The 21966-nt window shown below is 43.0% G+C and overlaps 1 protein-coding gene across 15 annotated transcripts in view; it reads left to right on the top strand.

Moving 5' to 3' along the window:
- Positions 1–21966, top strand: part of ABCA10 (ATP binding cassette subfamily A member 10) — a 56227-nt gene that overhangs the window by 30890 nt on the left and 3371 nt on the right. For 12 of the 15 annotated variants that reach the window (XM_081580844.1, XM_081580840.1, XM_081580845.1 and 9 more), the window contains 17 exons: positions 549–715; positions 1500–1633; positions 3430–3567; positions 5194–5295; positions 6433–6600; positions 6801–6914; positions 12198–12314; positions 13377–13463; positions 16122–16213; positions 16907–17027; positions 17676–17793; positions 18165–18256; positions 19312–19490; positions 19756–19831; positions 19949–20043; positions 20780–20899; positions 21004–21144. In XM_081580844.1, coding sequence (XP_081436970.1) covers positions 549–715; positions 1500–1633; positions 3430–3567; positions 5194–5295; positions 6433–6600; positions 6801–6914; positions 12198–12314; positions 13377–13463; positions 16122–16213; positions 16907–17027; positions 17676–17793; positions 18165–18256; positions 19312–19490; positions 19756–19831; positions 19949–20043; positions 20780–20899; positions 21004–21144 — 2061 coding nt within the window. The remainder of the gene's footprint in view (positions 1–548; positions 716–1499; positions 1634–3429; positions 3568–5193; positions 5296–6432; positions 6601–6800; positions 6915–12197; positions 12315–13376; positions 13464–16121; positions 16214–16906; positions 17028–17675; positions 17794–18164; positions 18257–19311; positions 19491–19755; positions 19832–19948; positions 20044–20779; positions 20900–21003; positions 21145–21966) is intronic. The other 3 variants (XM_081580842.1, XM_081580843.1, XM_081580854.1) reach the window with 1 other exon arrangement.

Genomic DNA, 21966 nt, shown 5'->3' with positions numbered 1-21966 from the left:
CTGTTAGTATATCCTACTTTGCCGTCTATTCTGTTAATTTTTGAGAGTTTTAATACTGAAACCCCAACTAAAAATCTTAATTTATCTAGTTAAAAAATAATTGTAATGTATAGTGGAACTATATGTAACTTTGTATTTTCCGAGTCTCCTGTAAATGTGTTATCATACTTTTATAATTTAAAAAATAAAAATGAAAGAAGAATGAAGCAACAATGGTGAAAAGATATTTTAAAGACCTCCCTAGGTGGGCTCTCTGAGGCCCTGCAGACTCCTCTCTGTGTCCCGGTCAGCCAGTGCCCATGGAGGAACCTTCTGGGCCTCACCTTCTCCGCTGGTCCTCCATCACCCTCGGGCACCTAGCAACATCATAGGAACCATGTAAAAATGTGGGGCCACTTTCAGAGTGATCTCACTCTAGGTTTCATTTTGTGTAACTAAATGGCATATCTGCGTGTTCAGTTTCCATAGGTTGGCCTTTAAAGAGCGTGTCTGTGACTTAATCAGAGGGAACATGTTTTAGATTCATGTTTTCATTTTCCTTGACTTAGGTTAGTGGTGTTTGGAATTGCTTTAATCCCCACTGTCTGCGAGAAGATAGTGTTTTCAGCGATTTCTCATGATCATCGCTGGGAGTTTTCACCCGGAATGTACTTCCTTTCTCTGGAACAGCTCCCTCAAACTCCTCTGACCAATCTATTGATCATCAACAATACAGGTGAGAAATAGACCTTCAGTGTAGTCTCAATTTTTTTTTTGTGCCTATGCCATGAAGCTTGTGGGATCTTAGTTCCCTGACTAGGGATTGATCCCATGCCTTCAGCAGTGAAAGCGTGGAGTCCAAACCACGGGACCACCAAGGAAGCCCCTCGTCCAATTTTCACTATCAAACAACTCTGAGCAGCGCAGAGCTGAGAGGCAGACAAGCCTCTCTTGGCAACAACATGAGGGGCGAGAGCAGTGCTTGTCCAGCCTGCCTCATTTTCAGGCTGAGACTGAGGGACTTGTTTTCCAATCAAGAGAAATAACGGAAGCATGGAAATACCAAGCTGACTTGATTCCGTGCGAGTCTCGTGACTCGGTCACCAGGGCTGCAGGCGTCGTGCTGAGGCCCCCTGGCGAGCAGGACTGTTTGTGTCACCGGAGCAAACATGTCTGGGTCGTGAGGTGGGGATTTTGTGTGTATCATATGTAATTACAGACATTGCGGAGTTCTGGGAAGGCTGTGAAATTCACTGATAAAAAGTTTTATTTCTGTGAGAATCACAAGTCTCTCAGGAAATGACTAAGAATCACAAGAGAAATAAACGGTTTCTGGAGAGGGTCGGGAGGGTCGGCTGGAGTCGCACGTCCCAGCGTCAGACTGACCTTCCTCACTCCCGGGCGTGACCGAGGGTCTCCACCGTGTTAGGAGTACGTTCCTTCACAGAAGACACTGTCTCCTAAAGCTTTGACACCGATTTTCCTGCTCTTATGCTGCCCTCCTTCACGGGCCTCTTCAGGATCCGATATTGAAGACGTCGTGCAGTCCCTGAAGCGTCAGGATCTAGTTTTGGAAGTAGACGATGCGAGAAATAGAAATGGCTCGGACGACCCTTCCTACAATGGCGCCATCATCGTGTCTGGTGGCCACAAGGTACGTTTGCTTCCATGTACTTTTTTAAAAACATTGTCAAACCAAATTTTATTTTTAAATCGATTTTATTTTAAATGGGAAGGAAAAAAGATCTACTTCTGTTTACCACTGAGTACATTTGCCTAAAAGACATACACATTCAACAATTCAAATTATAATTCCAAGGGAAATAATATTATCTGCATCTTTTTTTTTTTTGCTTCCATGTACTTTTTATCATGCATGGCTTTTTGCCACATCCAAATACTTGTGAATCATAGAAAAGCAGCTCAATTATTCTGTAATCAATATAACTGAACACTGCTTTGCCGCTTTTAGAAGAAGGTATGAAATTTTAATCCTCTATAGGGCACATTTTCCACCTTCTTTAATTCTTAAAGGGATCATTTTTAATTAATAATAATTATTATTAATAATAAAATTATTTTAAATGATTTTATTCATTATAAAAGCAAAGTGTCTTTTTGGGACACCATGGATGAACCTGGAGGGCATTATGGTAAGTGAAATAAACCAAACAGAAAAAGACAAATGCTGCGTGGTACCACTTAGAAGTGGAATTTAAAAAAAAAAAAGACCATCAAGCTCATAGAACAGAGAGTAGAAATTGGTGGCCAGGGGCGGGTGGGGGAATAGGAGGGCGTTGGTAAAAGGGTACAGACTTTTAGCTATAGGATAAATAAGATCTGATGCTTTAATGTGACTTTGTGACTGTAGTTGGTAACAGTGTATTGTGTAATTAAAATTTGGTAAGGGAAGAATTTAAATGTTTTATACACATATAAGATACATATATATATATGTACACACACACACACATATACATGTGCAGTATGGATGTGTTAACTAGATGGGAGGAATCCTTTCACAGTTACATGGATATCAAGTCACTATGATGTAAACTTTATTTATTTATTGGCAGAACTGCGTGGCTACGGGATCTTAGTTCCCCGACCGGGAATTGAACCTGGGCCACAGCAGGGAAAGCACCAAGTTCTAACCACTAGACCACCAGGGAACCCCCACTGCGATGTGCACACTAAGTTTTAAATAGCTTCAGTTTTATTTGCCAATTATACCTCAATAGGCTTCCTTGATAGCTCAGCTGGTCAAGAATCTGCCTGCCATGCGGGAGACCTGGGTTCAATTCCTGGGTCGGAAAGATCCCCTGGAGAAGGGAATGGCTACCCACTCCAGTGTTCTGGCCTGGAGAATCCCATGGCCTGTATAGTCCATGGGGTCACAAAGAGTCGGACACGACTGAGTGACTTTCACTATACCTCAGTAAAACAGAAAAAAGCAATACTGTTTAACAGATTAATTCAAATGTTACTGGAGTATGTAACATAGAAGGTAAAATTCTCTTCATAATTCCATTTGTTCTTCCATATTATATTTATGCTAGTACATTTAGTAATTATCTTCTACACTCTTTTCCTTTATAAAAACACAACTCACCATATTTAGAATGATCTCATGTTCAGAAATATATTTTCTGAATTGAAATCATATTAGACAAGTCCTACGACTTTCTTTGTCACATAGAATCTAGATTGTTGACATCTTTCTGTGTTTGTGAATGTCCATTTATTTCACTTATAGAATAAGTCACTTGAATTACAAAAATAATGCATTCTTGTATCAATTCCAGTAGGGAAATGTGTCAAGGAAAAGCTAAGTGTCTCCTTCTTATCCTAATTCCACCCCGATAATTTACATTACAGACTATGCAGTAAGTAGATTTACTCTAAGAATTTGGAGCATATATTTGTGTGCCTTTTTTTTTTTTTTTGAAGGATTACAGATTTTCAGTTGCATGCAATACCAAGAGGATGAACTGTTTTCCTGTTCTCATTGGGATTGTTAGCAACGCCATGCTTGGAATCTTTAACGTCACAGAGCTTATTAAAACGGAGAGAAGCACGTTTCCGCCCGTGAGTAGAGGGTAACTTCTGTGAGAGGCAGCTCAGCTGGGAGGAAGAGGCAGGGGCGCTAGAGCCTGCACCTGAGCGTGCAGCCTGCTCCCTGCGAGCCCTCCTGCTTCCTGGGCCTCTCCTCTGAGAGGGATGTCCTCCCCCTCCTGTGCGTGGAACTGTGAGGGTCATTAGGTGGATTTATCAGGCGCCTACAGCAGAGCCTGGCACGTACTGTGTCTTCATTCATTCTGCAAGTATTTCTTGAGTATCTACCATGAGCTGGTGCTTCTAGATGCTGGAGATTCAGCATATATGGCACGGGAAAAAAAAAAAATCCCACCTTAGGGAATTATGTTTTTGTAAGGGGGAGAGTAAGCATTCAATACATGCTTGCTATTGTTCTGAAAGATAAAGAGTTTTTCACTTCAGTTAATGTTTAGCTTCATTACCATTTTAAAAAATTTAATGGAAAAATGTAAACGTATAACAGAATTCTAGTAAGTCGAATGTACCCTATCGTTTTCAACTCTTTATGTGGCTCTATTTTTTCCATTCACTTACCACCACTTAATACACTATCAAGTCATGTTTTACCACTGGCCCCACTCTCGTAGTCTAAAATTGTGTCTGGTTAAAAATTACAGCCATAGCTCCTTAAGACATAAAGCCTGAAAGAGCCAAGATCCTAAAGGACCCAGAAGCATTTAAAATGACAGAGAACTGTTAAGAATCATATTAGTAATTTGGGCTTTCTTTGGTTCATAGTCTGGAATAGCTTTTTACACTTCTTAGGTACCCAATACATATTTTCTGAAATTAATTAATGAACAGATTTTCTTGAAAGACCTAGAACACCCAGAGAAGCCTCCAACCCGAATTCTTAATCTTACGTCAGATTTCCCTGGGGGAATTTACTGAGCGTTTCACAGTCACTGATTAAAGCAAGTGTGGAATGTATGGTCCAACCCTCAACTTATGATTCTTTTCACAATTTTAGTGTTCTCTCTGTCACTTTATATATTACAGTGTCCTTTTGGGTCTTGGTTGTTTTATCTTTTATATCTTGTAGAGTGCAGTGTAATTTTTGATCACACATGATTTTAATAACCACTTCTCAGCCTTCAAATGTTCCCTGACAGAAGTGTTTGATTATGGTAGATATGGCACTAGTGGTAAAGACCCCTCCTGCCAGCGCAGGAGACATAAGAGATACAGGTTTGATTCCTCTGTTGGGAAGATCCCCTGGAGGAGGAAATGACAACCCACTCCAGTATTCTTGCCTGGAGAATCCCATGGACAGAGGAGCCTGGCAGGGTACAATCCATGGGGTCGTACAAGAGTCGGACATGACTGAAACGACTTAGCCCGCATGCACCAGATACAAATATGCAAGAGAAACTGTTGTCTTCTTAACACAGGCGTGTAAAATTAAGATTTTACATTTCTTTTGAAATCATGCAGTTCCTGGGAACGGAACCTGCCTTTAAGGGTAACAAACATGTTTGCTCTTTGTCCGCTTCTTAAATCAGGTATATTCTTCCGTTCGGACATTGTCACCCTTGCCCTAAATGTGTTTGATCCTTGTGTTTGATTGTATGATTGGTAACAAGCGCAGTAGCTTATGGATGTGTTTCGAACTTGCAGGATGACCCAAGATGGGCAGTTGGCCTTCTGGATTTTCTTTTGTTGCTCGTTGTAAACTGCCTGTCTCCTTACATTGGGATGAGCAGCGTCAGTGATTACAAAGTAAGAGGATGGGTAAGAGAGAGGGGGCATGTTGGAGGTGGGCAGAGGAGGAGAAATGATTCTATCTGACTTCAGGACACTGGAATTTTATTGTCTTATATGCACAGGATAGCCCTCCAAGACAAATGTTTGCACATGAATTGTATTATTCTAATCTAAGTATGCATTTTATTAAATGGTTCATCGTGATGTCAAAGAGGTGAGAAAGTTCATGACTGACCTCAGTAAAGTAACCTTGGTTTTAAAGGAACTCACCCTAGGGACTTCGCTGGTGGTCCAGTGGCTAAGACTCTGCACTCCCAATGCAGGGGGCCCAGGTTCGATCCCTGATCAGGGAACTGGATCCCACATGTTGCAACCAAGAGCTCACATGCTGCAACCAAGACCCAGCACAGCCAAATAAATACATATTTTTTACAAGGGAATCACTTCAAATCAACCTCAGAGGTGAAAATGCACTACTTTTTGACTGTGTGTAGTTAATCTATAATTTTAAAGGGAATTTTTATTTTTAGTATGAAATATAAGACACATCACATTTCCTGATTTTTGACTCCATTCTTGTAAACGGGGCTTTAAATTGGCTTTAGGCACAGGTCAGACGTCTCCTCCAGAGTCAGTGGTCACCCCATCTCTCCCCGCCCCAGCGGGATGTCAGGGATTTTGGAAAATGCTCTTTCTGGCCACATGCTGTCTGAGCTCAGTCTTGTCTGACTATTTACGGTCCCGTGGACTGTGGTCTGCCATGGTCCTCAGTCCATGGGATTTCCCAGGCAAGCATACTGGAGTGGGCTGTCATTTCCTCCTCCAAGGAATCTTCCCCACCCAGGGATCGAACCTGCGTCTCTTGCATTGGCAGGTGGATTTTTTACCAGTAGCACCAGCTGGTAGACACACTATTTCCTTTGGGTTAGTATTAGTGTCTTAGCTGTCCTGTGGCCTGCTTCCTAAACCCAGGCTAGCAGATTCCTGAAGGTCAGATTTGCTATATAAAAGAATGTAGACTTTTCCAAAAAAAGTAGCTGCTGCAGCATACTACTTCTAAAATTTACTAAAAGTTAACATTTTCACAGAAACAAAGTACCTCTTCTACCCAAGATTTCAGCCTCTCCCTTATCCCTTCTGCTTCTTCACCAGCAAAAAGCTCAGTCTCAGTTACGGATCTCAGGCCTCTGTCCTTCAGCGTACTGGTGTGGACAGGCACTGGTGGACATCCCATTTTATTTCGGAATTCTTATTTCGATACATATAATGTACTACATATTTTCGGAGTTCACAATTGTACTAGAATTCATGTTTGCTCTGGTAAGTGATCATTTTCCCCCAAGTTCCCCAAATGATAGAATCAAAACAAAAAAAGCCTTAATTTTGATTAACACTTTGTCCTTAACAAAAGGCATGTACAAGAAAATTGCCTTTGACAGCGTTGTGACCTGGTCCTCTGCCTGCCCCCGTACCCCGTCCGTGGCCCCCGTCTCTGACCTCGCTGTTAATCCTGTTTTCAGGTGGTTTGCGTCGCTGGCTGTGCAGCGTGTCTGATACTCCTCACATACGTGATTTCATTCCTCTTTCCCATGGGAAGAAAAAATAATGGCTTTTGGTCTCTCAGCTTTTTTCTTGTAAGTATCTGAAAATGTACACACATGCATATTTATATTAAGTTTTCCTGAAGTTCCTTTTCTAAAACTGGAGAGTTAAGTGTAAATACTTAGAAGGAAGTGAAACTACTTCTTTCGTACTTTGGTCATTGTTTGGCCATGTTCATGGTTTAAGGTTTCAGTTCGTTTTCTTTTTTTTTTTTCTGTTCTCAAAAGTTTCTCTTTGGCACTTCTGTTTTTTGGAAAGAGATGAAACAGCTGTAGAAATCCTGACTTGTCCTAGATGAAAGGCTAGATCACTGGGGTCAATTCCCTCATTTTATAGAGTGGGAAAAACTTGAAAGGATTAGACCTGAGCCCAAGCTTCTCAACTCAGGGAGGTTTCCTCCTGAATAATTCTCTTTATTAAAAAAAAAAATTGTGCTAGGTGGCCATATTGATGAATAACATAAACGAACAAGTAAACTCTCAGTTTTATTCAGTTCAGTTCAGTCACTCATTCGTGTCCAACTCTTTCCAGCCGCATGAACTGCAGCACACCAGGCCTCCCTGTCCATCACCAACTCCCAGAGTCCAAATTATTTACTACTTTAGGCATATTCTGCTGTATCTCCTTCTTCAGGCCTTGCTGACATCTTGAGCAGATTATCATACCTTTCTGACCATTTTGGATATTAACATAGTCTTGTTTCTTTCATTAAGATTTGCTTTAAGTACTAAAAGAGGCCAGTCGAGTCCAAAACGTAACTTTAATCTTATAAACAATGAAAATTTCCTTCTCCAGCTGCATTTCAGGCATGCCCTTAGTTTGAGGACCCTTGGTGAGAAAAGGAAAGATGTTCTATCCATTCTCTCTTTCTTATGGACTTGCCTTTCTTCTGTCTCTTTTGGGGACACGGTGGAGGGATTAGGGTCAGGAGTCCAAGGTCTTGCTTCTCTAAGGCTGTAAGAGTTACACTGGTGGTCATTGTGGGGAGTATCCAAAGATTGGGCTTACTGTGGGCAGAAATGTCACAAACACAGCCAGTTCGAGAATTCATTGCAACGGTAGACATCCTAAAGGTGATTAAGTTGCTTCTTAGCTTCTAAGTTCCTTGTTGGAAGGAACAGTTAATGGAAGGATTATTTTTATTTTTCTAATGGGTTAGAAACAATGGATGAGCTAATTTTTACAATCAGATAAAAAGAAAGGGGCCTTTCCAGGGATTAAGAATTTGCCTTGCAATGCAGAGGACGCAAGTTCAATCCCTGGTCCAGGAACTAACATCCCACAAGCCACAGAGCAGCTTAGCCTGTGCACCCCAACTAGAGGGTCCCTCAGCCCCAGCGAAGACGCGAGGCAGCCAAAGAAATGGTTCTTTCTTTTAAAAAAAAGGTAAAGGGATAGAAAGGAGGAAGTAGGGTGGTCAAAGATAAGTTCTTTTCCTGCACTGTTAGATTTAGAAAGCTTAGCTTCAGGTTTCTATGGGACTTAAGATACACCAACACACATCTTGCTAAAGCAATACCTCTCATAACCATAACGGTATGGCCAGTGCACCATTGAGGAGATTCTGATTAAGGTCCTAAAATAAGCTGATGAGCCCTCAGATTATTTCAATTTATATTGCTTTTTCTATGAGAAAATATTTCTTGTGCTTGTGGAGAGAACACTTTAAAGAGTTTTTTAAATTCTACGATCAGTTTCATATACATAAGATCTTGGTACCTGACACACTACAGGTTGACTCGTTGACCGGAAGTATGGACAGCTGACTCATGCAATATCTCCTTATTTTTTTTTTAAAGTTTTGTTGTTGTTCAGCTACTCAGTCATGTCCAACTCTCTGTGACCCCGTGGACTGCAACACACTAGACCTCCCTGTCCTTCACTATGTCCCGGAGTTTGTTCAAACTCATGTCCATCGAGTCGGTGATGCCATCCAACCATCTCATCCTCTGTCATCCCCTTCTCCTCCTGCCCTCAATCTTTCCCAACATCAGGGTCTTTTCCGATGAGTCAGCTCTTCAGATCAAGTAGCCAAAGTATTGGAGCTTCAGCTTCAGCGTCAGTCCTTCCAATGCATATTCAGGGTTGATTTCCTTTAGGGTTGACTGGTTGGATCTCCTTGCAGTCCAAGGGACTCTCAAGAGTCTTCTCCAGCACCACAGTTCAAAAGCATCAGTTCTTCAGTGCTCAGCCTTCTTTATGGTCCAACTCTCACATCTGTATATGACCACTGGAAAAACCATAGCTTTGACCATACGTACCTTTGTTGACAAAGTGATGTCTCTGCTTTTTAATACACTGTCTAGGTTTGTCATAGCTTTTCTTCCAAAGCGCAAGTATCTTTTAATTTCATGGCTGCAGTCACTGTCCACAGTGATTTTGGAGCCCAAGAAAATAAAGTCTGTCACTGTTTGCATTTTCCCCCCATCTATTTGCCATGAAGTGATGGGACCAGGTGCCATGATCTTAGTTTTTTGAATGTTGAGTTTTAAGCCCGCTTTTTCGCTCTCCTCTTTCACCTGTGTCACCAGTGCAAGTTTGATGCATGAAGCAGGGCCTCCACACCAGTGCTCTGGGACAACCCAGAGCGATAGGATGGGGAAGGAGGGGGAAGAGGGGTTCAGGATGAGGGGTCACATGTATACCCGTGGCTGATTCATGTTGGTGCACGGCGGAGACTGGCTTACGGCAGAGACTGGCGTACGGCAGAGACTGGTGCACAGCAGAGACTGTCACAATGTTGTGAGTAATTATCCTCTTATTCAGTCCAGTTCGGTCGCTCAGTCGTGTCTGACTCTTTGCGACCCCATGAACCGCAGCACACCAGGCCTCCCTGTCCATCACCAACTGCTGGAGTTTACCCAAGCCCATGTCCATCGAGTCAGTGATGCCATCCAACCATCTCATCCTCTGTTGTCCCCTTCTCCTCCTGCCCTCAATCTTTCCCAGCATCAGGGTCTTTTCCAATGAGTCAACTCTTCGCATGAGGTGGCCAAAGTATTGGAGTTTCAGCTTCAACATCAGTCCTTCCAATGAACACCCAGGACTGATCTCCTTTAGGATGGACGGGTTGGATCTCCTTGCAGTCCAAGGGACTCTCAAGAGTCTTCTCCATCACCACAATTCAAAAGCATCAATTCTTCAGCGCTCAGCTTTCTTCACCGTCCAACTCTCACATCTATACATGACCACTGGAAAAACCATAGCCTTGACTAGATGGACCTTTGTTGACAAAGTAATGTCTCTGCTTTTAAATATGCTGTCTAGGTTGGTCATAACCTTCCTTCCAAGGAGTAAGCGTTTTTTAATTTCATGGCTGCAGTCACCATCAGCAGTGATTTTGGAGCCCCCAAAAAAACCAGTCTGACAGTGTTTCCACTGTTTCCCCATCTATTTGCCATGAAGTGATGGGACCAGATGCCATGATCTTAGTTTTCTGAACGTTGAGCTTTAAGCCAACTTTTTCACTCTCCTCTTTCACTTTCATCAAGAGGCTCTTTAGTTCCTTTTCACTTTCTGCCATAAGGGTGGTGTCATCTGCATATCTGAGGTTATTGATATTCCTCCCAGCAATCTTGATTCCAGCTTGTGCTTCATCTAGCCTGGCATTTCTCATAATGTACTCTGCATATAGGTTAAATAAGCAGGGTGACAACATACAGCCTTGAAGTACTCCTTTCGCAATTTGGAACCAGTTCATTGTTCCATGTCCTGTTCTAACTGTTGCTTCTTGACCTGAATACAGGCTTGTCAGGAGGCAAGTGAAGTGATCTGGTATTCCCATCTCTTTAAGGATTTTCCATAGTTTGTTGTGATCCACACAGTCTAAGGATTTAGTGTAGTCAATATAACAGAAATAGATGTTTTTCTGAAATTCCCTTCCTTTTTCTATGATCCAACAGATGTTGGCAATTTGATCTCTGGTCCCTACCTTTTCTAAATCCAGCTTGTACATCTGGAAGCTCTTAGTTCATGTACTGTTGAAGCCTAGCTTGAAGTATTTTGAGCATGACCTTGCTTATCATGTGAAATGAGTGCAGTTGTGAGGTAATTTGAATTCTTTGGCATTGCTCTTCTTTGGGATTGGAATGAAAAATGGCCTTTTCCAGTCCTGTGGCCACTGCTGAGTTTCCCAAATTTGCTGGCATATTGAGTGCAGCACTTTCACAGCAGCATCTTTTAGGATTTGAAATAGCTCAACTGGAATTCCATCACCTCCGCTAGCTTTTTTCGTAGTAATGCTTCCTAAGGCTCACCTGACTTCGCACTCCAGCATGTCTGGCTCTAACTGAGTGATCACACCACTGTGGTTATTCAGGTCATTAAGACCTTTTATGTAAAGATCTGTGTATTCTTGCCACCTCTTCTTAATATCTTCTGCTTCTGTTAGGTCTGTACCATTTCTCTCCTTTATTGTAGCCATCTTTGCATGAAATGTTCCCTTGGTATCTCTAATTTTTAAAAAATATTTGTTTATTTGGCCATGCCCAGTCTTAGTTGCAGCATATGGCATGTTCAGTCTTCTTGCAGCATGCAGAATCTTATGTTGCAATTTGTGGGATCTAGTTCCTGGGCCAGGGATTGAACCTGGACCCCCTGCATTGGGAGCAGCATCTTAACACCTCCAGGGAAGTCCCCAGTCTCTTCTTACAAAAGTATGGAGGGTAAGAATATAGGCTCTGGAGCCAGACAGCCTAGATTTGGATTCTAACTCTGGCGCTAAATAGGTGTAAGATATTGGGCAAAGTCACTCCAGGTTTCTGAGGTTTAGTTGTCTGAACTCAGAGAATATGTATATAAAGCAACAGCACTTTACAGGGTTAGGATTGAGTCTTTCCAGGAGCATTCGCTATCACAGTGCTGGTAAACTGCTCATCAAAGTACTTGGTGAATAGTATTCAGTAGATGCTAAGAGAACTTTCTATTCCCTTCTTTATTCTTTTGTTATTCCTTAAATTATGGTACTACAATACCGTTCGATAAGAAGTTAATTGTATACTAGTGCTGAAAGTATATAAGGATTTATGTTTATAACGTAAAATAATGGCATACTCCCTTTTTTAAATTGTTGCTGCACATCCGTACCAGATAGTACAGCACCTTTTAGATGTGCATGTCAGACTTTAATTGTAATCGTGTGTTTCAGTTGTAATGACACTTGGATGCTTCCTAAAGAGGCAGTCCTCTAAATATTGCTGTACGTAAGGTGAAAACTGAAAATGGGGATATCTTTCTAGGAAAATAGATTACTTATAGAAAACATCTTACATTAAATATGACTGAGCAAATTTTATCTGTGGATTTTTTTCCTTTAGATCTCATTATTTATGCTCATCCTCCTGGGACTAACTCATTCTGAAAATATTATAATTATATGTATAATTTTAGTACCTTCGTGCACTTCAATTTTTTTTCTTGCCCAAATGATAGAGGTAAGCAGTTTTACCTACTTTATTTTTGACCTTGATCATGTAGCTCGTTAATTAAATCTTTTCTGATAAGGGGGCAGGTACATTTAATAAAATTTTAGAAATTATTCAATTGGTGGTGAATTCTGAAAAGACGATGTGAAAATTGTATAAAGTTGAAAGCTGAAAATACCCTGAACCCATTATTCATACCCGGAAGAAAGCAGGTAAATCCATTTAGAAATGCAACCGGAAACCGAACGGTGGTTTATGAATTCCAAGAGGGGGTCGGAAGAAAGGATTATGTTTTTCCTGCTGTTACAGAACTCTCTCTTCTCACTGTGAAGTGGAGGTTTCCATTTCAATTTTGATAAAAATCTGAAATGATTTTTGCGCTTAGCTCTACTTTTCCCTGTAACAGTGGACTGCGGGGAAGATGTGACATTTCATGCTCTTTGTAACACTGGTGTCAGGACATTGCTTTGGGGGTGAGTGACTGGTGCAGGAAGGAAAGCAAGATGCTATTAGGAACTTCTGGGAGAATCCAAGGGCTGCTGAGAATTCTGGGGACGTGATAGCGAATCTTAACTCCTTCATGTTTGTATGGTTAGTGACTTCCACTAAAAAGAAACGTGAATCCCTACTGCACAGAACTGGGGCTTCCCAGGTGGCCCTAGTGGTAAAGATCCTGCCTGCCAATGCAGGAGACATAAGAGATGCGGGTTCGATCCCGGGGTCAGGTAGAGCCCCTGGAGGAGGAAACGGCAGTCCACTCCAGTATCCTTGCCCGGAGAATCCCATGGACAGAGGAGCCTGGCGGGCTGTGGTCCGTGGGGTCACACAGAGTCAGAGACAACTGAAGTGACTTCGCACATGTGCACTCACGCACTGCACGGAGTCAGAATGCAGAAGGGACTGGAGATGATCACTGAGGAAGGGCGTCACCTCCCAGCAGGTTTTAGTGTCACAGAGCATTCCCTGGTGTCCTGTGAAACAGCAAGTCATACCATACAGGTGTATTTAACATAAGAGCCTTATATTCGTGATGCAGAGAAATTTCTTACAGCCCTTGTTTTTCTTCAACAGTTGTCCTCTACGTATCACAGAAGGTCTGAAAGTCAGGACCCTGAGAAAAGTGCAATTGGTGAAATCATCCTCCTAACAATCTTCATAGTAAGAAAATATTTCTACCTGAATATATACTACATAGGATTTTTTTTTTAATAAATTTATTTATTTTAGTTGGGGGCTAATTACTTTACAATATTGTAGTAGTTTTTGCCATACATTGACATGAATCAGCCATGGGTTTACATTGTTCCCCTTCCTGGACCCCCCACCCACCTCCCTCCCCATCCCATCCCTCTGGGTCATCCCATTGCCCCGGCCCTGAGCCCTTGTCTCATGCATCGAACATGGAATGGTGTTCTGTTTCACATATGATAATATACATGTTTCAATGCTATTCTCCCAGAACGTCCCACCCTCACCTTCTCCCTCAGAGTCCATAAAATTGTTCTATGCATCTGTGTCTCTTATTCTGTCTCGCATATAGGGTTATCGTTACCATCTTTCAAATTCCATATATATGCATTAGTATACTGTATTGGTGTTTTTCTTTCTGGCTTACTTCACTCTGTATAATGGGCTCCAGTTTCATCCATCTCAGTAGAACCGATTCAAATGTATTTTTTTTAATGGCTGAGTAATATTCCATTGATTGGGGTACACGCGTCTCTTTCAATTCTGGTTTCCTCGGTGTATATGCCCAGCAGTGGGATTGCTGGGTCATATGGCAGTTCTATTCCCAGTTTTTTAAGGAATCTCCACACTGTTCTCCATAGTGGCTGTACTAGTTTGCATTCCCAGGATTTATAGCCACATGATATACTTGCTCTTATTCAAAGAATGGCAGATTGAAATAACTCCCCCAAATAGCTGCTCTTACTGTCTTCCACGGGCTTCCCTGGTGGCTCAGGGGTAAGGAATCTGCCTGCCAATGCAGCAGACAACCCACACCAGTATTCTTGCCTGGAAAGTCCCACGGATGGAGGAGCCTGGCCAGCTACAGTCCATGGGGTCGCAAAGAGTCGGACACGACTGAGCGGCTGAACCACTGCCATCACCACCACTGTTTTCTATAATCAGATGTAATGGTGGGAGGACCTAAAGGTATTTTTCTGTACAGGGTGTATGCTTAGTCGTTCAGTCACGTCTGACCCTTTGGGACCCCGTGGACTGTAGGTCACCAGGCTCCTCTGTCCATGGGATTTTTAAGGCAAGAACAATATCATATATACCAGAAATTCTAAAGACTAGATTGCTGTTATTATTGCTATTACTATACATTGCTGATATATGTATCCAAAGACAATTTGAAGTGGTTTGTAAGAAATACTAAAGGTGCTGTGTGCCTAAAAATAATTTCAATATGGATTAAAAAAGAAGATAATTTGAACAATGAAGAATAAAGAGAACAAAGTAAGTGGAATTTTATGCTGGGAAAAGATACTGAAGCAAAATGTCAATATTATTTCTGTGCATTATAGTAAATGAGGAGTAAGGGGGAAACAGTGGACCACAGGCTTCTTGTTTTCGCTTTACGGCAGAAAAGGAGTTTAACAAGGGAGAAAATTTTCTAAATTTTTATAAATTCATAAATGTATAAAATATATACATTTCACACAGGTGTTTATGTACTGAATGTTTGTTCTTTTTATTTTCTCAGTATACATGGAGATGTGTCGTACATGGTGGTTTTCTGCTGACCATGAATAAACGCTGAAGTTATACAATTGTTTACCCACCACATGTTTGTGTTTTTTGCAGGTTTTTCCCCTTATAGCTGATTTCTAGTCTCAGAGAGTCATGATTGAAAAGGATGCTTGTTGTGATTTCAATTTTCTTCAATTTCCCAAGGCCTGTTTTTTGGCCTAGCACGTGCTCCGTTCCAGGAATGTTCCATGTGCGCTTGAAAGGAATATATTCTGCTACTTTGGGATGAAATTTATATGTATATATAAAGTCCAATTGATCTAATACATCACTTAAGGCCAATGTTTCTTTATTTATTTTCTGCCTAGATGATCTGTCCATTGATATAAGTGAGACATTAAAGTCTCCTACTGGGGATTCCCAGGTGTCACAGTGGTAAAGAATCCACCTGCAATGCAAGAGATGTAAGAGATGTGGATTCGATCCCTGGGTCGGGAAGATACCCTCGAGAAGGAAATGGCACCACCCCCTCCCCGGCCAGTATTCTTGCCTGGGAAATCCCATGCACAGAGGTACCTGGCCGGCTACAGTCCATGGGGTTGCAAAGAGTCAGACGTAACTGAGCACACGCATGCATCACACATCACGATTATTTTATCACTGTCAGTTTCGCTTTGTATGTCTCTTAATATTTAGTTTATTTAGGTGCTTCTATGTTGGATGCATAGATATTTACAATTGGTGTCTCTTCTTGTTTGATTGATCTCTAAGTCATGAATGTCCTTCTTTGTCTCTTATCACAGTCTTTGTTTAAAGTCTATTTTGTCTGATGTGAGCATTGCTACTCCAGCTTTCTTTTCATTTGCATTTCAGGGAATACCTTTTTCCATCCCTTTACGTACAGTCTGTATCTGTCTTTAGATCTGAAGTGAGTCTCTTGTAGGCAGCATATATATAGGTTGGTTTGAATAAACTTCTCCATGTGATAAGCATTTTAGAAGATTTTTATCAAATTATAAGAAAATGATCAAATCTCCTATGACTAAAGGCATATATTGCCCATGGAGCTTGAATCCCAAGATAGTACTAATTCTAATCATTTTTCATTGCCTTTAGCCGTACCTTCAGATCATCATTTTTCTTTTTATTATACGGTGCCTGGAAATGAAGTATGGAAAAGAAACAATGAGGAAAGACCCGTTTTTCAGGTTGGGAGAGCATTAACATCTGAATATAATTTAATCATTTAATGTGTGTAGCAGTACATTTAACATCATTTTATTAATATGGATTTACTATCCAAACTCTTGGCTAGGCCCACTGGGAAATATTATTCTGAAAAAATAAAACAAAAACAAAAAAATGAGAATTACATTGAATGCAATGATACACGGTTTCTAAGACATGGGTCTTGTGATTTTAGCAAGTTGGGTATTTATCTTGTGAACTGCACATGCAGTGGTTAAGCATCAAGCATTGTTCTTCTCCTGCTCATGAGAAGTACAGGTCTCTGAGTAGAAGACCCAGTAATGAAAAATGAGTTCATGTGAAATGTTTTGAAAAGGCAAGAGAGGCCCATTATGATGATCATTTATGATGCAATGTGATGATGACGTAGAGGGCAACAGGCTAGAAAGACTAAGTCTATATTTGAGAGAATTTAGAGAGCCGGCTGACAGATGGGATAAAAAGGTTTAAAGAGAAGAAACAGTCAAAGAGTATTTCATGGGACTTGGCTACTTGAGGGAGTTATTACTGTCAAGGAGAATCTTGTAGGTCATTAAGTAATCATTTACGTTCTTGTAAAACAAAGAAAAAAATTAAATAATTGAAGCCATAGTCTCCTGGTAGTAGTTGTACAGTTAGAATTTCATTTTAATGTTATTTTATTTTCTCTGTAGAATCTCTCCAAGAAGAAGGGCATATCGTCCAAACCCAGAAGAACCGGGAGAAGAGGATGAAGACGTTCAGACGGAAAGGGTGAAAACGGCGAACGCGCTCACTGCGTCCAGCTTGGATGAGGTGAAAACAAGCGACTGAGCCTCTGGTGAAGTACTGAAAGTCAGCTTGTCCTGTAGAGTGGGCAAAGTGTTGGTTTTCAGTGTGAAAACTGCTATTGCATCCTTCCATGTAACCCTTCCATTTGTGGTTCATATTCAGGCCATTACCTTTTGAAGAAATTATCCAGTCATGACTCTTAATTTTCTCTTCTTCCATTTTTTTTGGTGGATTTTAATCTTCATTCACCAGAGGAGTTCAAGAATTCTGATATTCTTTATCCGTTTTAAACAAAATCCCACATCTTGAAGAGTTTCAATTCCATTTTGCCGTATATTGAAATTGCCATGTCAGTAATTGTAAATAGCATATGGAAAAGAGCGGGTGAATTTATCCTGCATTAAATTTACTCAGAAGGGCAACTAATGCAAAAGGCAAGGTTAGCATAACACAAAGGAAATATGTTTGCTTAGGAATTAGTTTCATAAGAAGTTGATAAAGAAGTCCTCATTCGTAAATGTACATTTGAGAGTTTTATTTGAAACAAGAGGCTGAATTACTGTTGGCACAAAAATCTGGTTAAATTCATGGCCTAGGAAATGAAAGCTGGAACATGAATGCACAAAATACACAAGATTTCAGAGGGAAATCACGCTCTCCCATGTTTTCCAGAAGCCAGTAATAATGGCAAGCTGTTTGCACAAGGAATATAAACAGAAAAAGAAAAGGTGCTTTTCAGCCAGAAAGACGAAAACAGCTGTTCGGAATGTTTCCTTCTGTATTAACAAAGGTTTGGATAATGTTTTGTTTATTAGGATGCTCCTTATTCTCTAGTTTTAGCACTACGAAGGGAATGATTTTCCATTCTTTCAGTCTGTTCATATATCTCAGTTAACATGTAATTATAAAAATACTTGACTTGCTGGCAGAGAGACGTTTTTACTTCGAAATCCTGTCCCAAATCAAATGTCAAGAAAACCAACTGATCTTGGATCCAGATGTCCAAATTCTTCTCATGTAAATCCACAGTCTTTTTGTTAATGTAGAAATGACAAAGGTGTTGTCTGAAAATGCTATTTTATTTCAAAACATTCGTGAGCTAAGTAATTTTAGGTTAGCCGACTTTTTAAGTACAGAAAGTGATGGTGAACCTTTTTCCAGGTGAAGTGTTGGGATTGCTGGGGCACAGTGGAGCTGGGAAAAGCACTTCTATTAAAATGATGACTGGAGACACAGAGCCGACCGCGGGAGTGGTACGTGGCGTGGGAGGCAGCCCGGCGCACAGCCAGGGGAATGTCCTGTTCAATACCAGCGGCCTCTTCATGTGGTTCTCATCAGTCAGTCAGATGATTTCTGTTTTAGTGAAGTATAGTTGGTTTACAATGCTGTGCCAATACCTGCCATAGAGCAGTTCCGTTCACTTTCGGTCATGTCCGTCCCTTCGCGCCCCCGTGGACTGCAGCACGCCAGGCTTCCCTCTCCAGCAGAGTGACTCACTCATATACATATATACATTCTTTTTTTGTTTTTGACATTCTTTTCCATTATGGTTTATCACAGGATGTTGTATATAGCTCCCTGTGCTCTAGTAGGACCTCGCTGTTTATCTATCATATATATATGTATACAGTCTGCTTATACCAACCCCAAACTCCCAATTCACCCCCTCCCTCCCCACGTCCTCCTTGGCAGCCGCAAGTCTGACCTCTGTGTCTGTGAGTTTTCTAGATAGGTTTATTTGTGCCATAGTTTAGATTCCACATATGTGTGCTAATGTGCGATATTTGTTTTGCTCTTCCTGACTTACTTCAGTTAGTAAAATAATTTGCAGTTGCATCCACGCTGTTTCGAATGGCATTCGTTCACTCCTTTAAATGGCTGAACAATAGCCCATCGTTTGTATGTGCCTCATCTTCTGTATCTGGTCCCCTGTCCACGGACATTTGGGTTGTTTCCATGTCTTGGCTGCTGTGAACATAGGGCTGCATGTATTTTTTTTTTTTGATGATAATTTCATCTGGGTAAATGCCCAGGACTGGGATTGCTGCGCCACATGGGAATTCTTTTGAGTTCTCTGAGGAACCTCCATGCTGTTCTCCATGGTGGCTTCGCAGCCTGCACTCCCAGCAGCAGCATAAAAAGGTCCTCTTGTCTCCACACCTTCTCCAGCAGCAAATGATTTTTTTAAAAAAAAGAACGAACAGATGAATTTATAAAACCCATCTTGCACGCTGAAGAAGGGCTGCCGCTGAACGGTCGGGCTGCAGCGGGAGGCAGACGTGACGCTGACCCTCGGTGTTCAATGCAGGTGGTTTTCGGTGGCAGCGGAACGCCCCAGACGCAGCAGGAAGGCGACGGCATCGGGCGTCTGGGGTACTGTCCGCAGGAGAACGCGCTGTGGCCGGATCTCACGGCCCGAGAACACCTGGACTTGTACGCGGCCGTGAAAGGCCTGGCCAGAGAGGAGGCCGCTCTCAGCGTTTCAAGGTGCGGAGCGAAGCCTCCAGCAGGCTGTTTGTAGCTGGAGGGGGGGGGGGACACAGAGCTTGCTCATGAAACAAGGAAAGGAGATGATGAACCGTGCCTTTAACTTTCATGCAAATAAAATGATTGAAAATCTGAACGAGAAGCAAGTCATGACACGAATGGTTTGGGACCCTGTGAAGGAGGCTTCGTGCACACCTCCCGGATTGAAAGTGCTGTGGTGCCCTAGACGGTTTAGGCACGGACGTAATCAGAGTGCTTCCTGCAGGCTGGCGGACGCGCTGAAGCTGCAGGACCAGATGGCGCTCCCAGCCAAGGCCTTACCCGAGGGGGCGAAGAGAAAGGTAGGGCGGGGCCGGGCTCCCCCAACCCCGAGCACCCCCAGGGTGAGGCCGGGCCCCCCCACACCGCCCACCCCGAGCGCCCCCAGGCCGGCGCCAACAGGCTCCTCTCCGTTGCAGCTGAGCTTCGCGCTGAGCGTCCTGGGGAGCCCGGCGGTGCTGCTTCTGGACGAGCCGACCAGGGGGATGGGCCCTGAGGGGCAGCTGCAGATGTGGTGAGGAGCGTCTCGGTGTCAATCGTCCAAGTCTAGAGTGATAGCTCACTGAGTTTTTACGTTTTCTCCACTAACCTTTGAGGCTCAGACCCTCTTTTCTTTGATTCAGTGAAACTCAATATATTGATAGCTCAGACAGTAAAGAATCTGCCTGCAATGGAGGAGACCTGGGTTAAATCCCTGGGTCGGGAAGATCCCCTGGAGAAGGAAATGGTAACCACCTCCAGCATTCTTGCCTGGAGAATCCCGTGGACGGAGGAGCCTTGTGGCTACAGTCCATGGGGTCACGAGAGTCGGACTCGACTGAGCGCCTACTGCTCACTCACTCAGAGCTCCTCAAGGAAGGAACAAACTGACATTTTAAGAATCAAACGGACTCTCGAATGCATTCGATTGCCTTTTCTCTCTCTCGTTAGTCCTCCCCCTGCCTCTTTCTTCCTCTATTTTATTTTTCAGTTGTTGAAAATCCTCACTGTGGTGTTTTCCTGTTCTTTAAAACAAACACCAAATTAGTCACACTTTTCAGACATCTGCTTTTCATTCTGTGAAACCTGTTAATGTGATGCTATCATGACCTAACACAGTACAGTTTTTCTCCTTTCTCTCCAGAGCAAGGATTTTTTTTTTTCTCGCAGCGTAATCTAGCAATTCTCTGTTGAGGCCTCCTTGTCATTGCCGTCCATCTGTTTTCCCAGATGACATTCAAAGTGCAAACAGTCCCTTACTCTGTGTCTAGGCAGGCGATCCAGGCCATTGTTAAAAGCACGGTGAGGGGCGCCCTGCTGACCACCCAGTACATGGCCGAGGCCGAGGCCGTGTGCGACCGTGTAGCCGTCATGGTGTCCGGGAGCCTAAGGTGGGTGCCGGCTGGCACACAGGCCCCTTCCCCTGCGTCCGCCGGGGCGGGAGAACCCAGGAGGTGTCTCTGCTTTCAACTCTTCTTTCCCCTCCCTGGACCAGGTGTATCGGTCCCGTTCAGCATCTGAAGAGCAAGTTCGGCAAAGACTATTCACTGGAGGTGAAGGTAAAGGCGCTCACCCAGGTGGAGCCTCTGCACACGGAGATTCTCAAGCTCTTCCCCCAGGCCGCTCGGCAGGAAAGGTGAGCGCCGCCCCAGGCGCGAGGCCTCCAGCACCCACGGCCTCCTGTCGCCCAGAAGGGCGGGAAGAGGGAGCCTCAGCTGCCTATTGGTCACAAACAGGCTGCGGAGGGGCCACTAGGAAGGAGGGAGAGGCCCCCCTGGCCGCCCAGCGGGAAAGAGTCCGCCTGGGACGCGGGACACACAGGTTTGATCCCTGGGTCGGGAGGATCCCCTGGAGGAGGAAATGGCAACCCACTCCAGTCTTCTTGCCTGGGGAATCGCATGGACGGAGGAGCCTGGGGGTCCATGGGGTCACAGAGAGTCAGGCATGACTTTGCGACTAAGCAACATCAACAAGGAAGCACAGAGGACAGACGGCAGTTAAAACGCTGCTCTCGGGGTGTTTTGTATTGAGAACAGGTAGACAGTGTGTGTGTCCGTGTGTGTGTGTGTAAACTGTGGAATGACAGAGATTAGGGGAGAACGTACAAGCTTAATCATCAATTTAACGGGTTTTTTTTAAATAGACAATGAAAATTCTGTATCAGTCTATAACATTTTACCAAATATGAAATTACACCAAGAACTCGAACAGACTCACATGCTTCAGAAAGGCTGACTTTACCTTAATGGGGTTGAGGATGTCCCTGGGGATTCTGCAGGCAGGAACACTGGAGTGGGTTGCCATTTCCTTCTCCAAATGGGATTTGGGTTTATCTCTCCCGCTGACTTCTCTGGCCCCGTCAGCTCTTGGTCGCAGCCCACGGGCGCTTCGCTGACTCACTCAGGCTCTTTCTTGCAGCTCTTGGACTCGAGCTTTGGCTCGTGGGCTTCGTTGCTCC

This window comes from Giraffa tippelskirchi, chromosome 3 (genome assembly GCF_054371585.1).
Source record: "Giraffa tippelskirchi isolate mGirTip1 chromosome 3, T2T-mGirTip1v1.2.pri, whole genome shotgun sequence".
Lineage (NCBI taxonomy): Eukaryota > Metazoa > Chordata > Mammalia > Artiodactyla > Giraffidae > Giraffa > Giraffa tippelskirchi.
The sequence above is the reverse complement of the archived record's forward strand: the minus strand, read 5'-3'. Positions and strand labels throughout refer to the sequence as shown.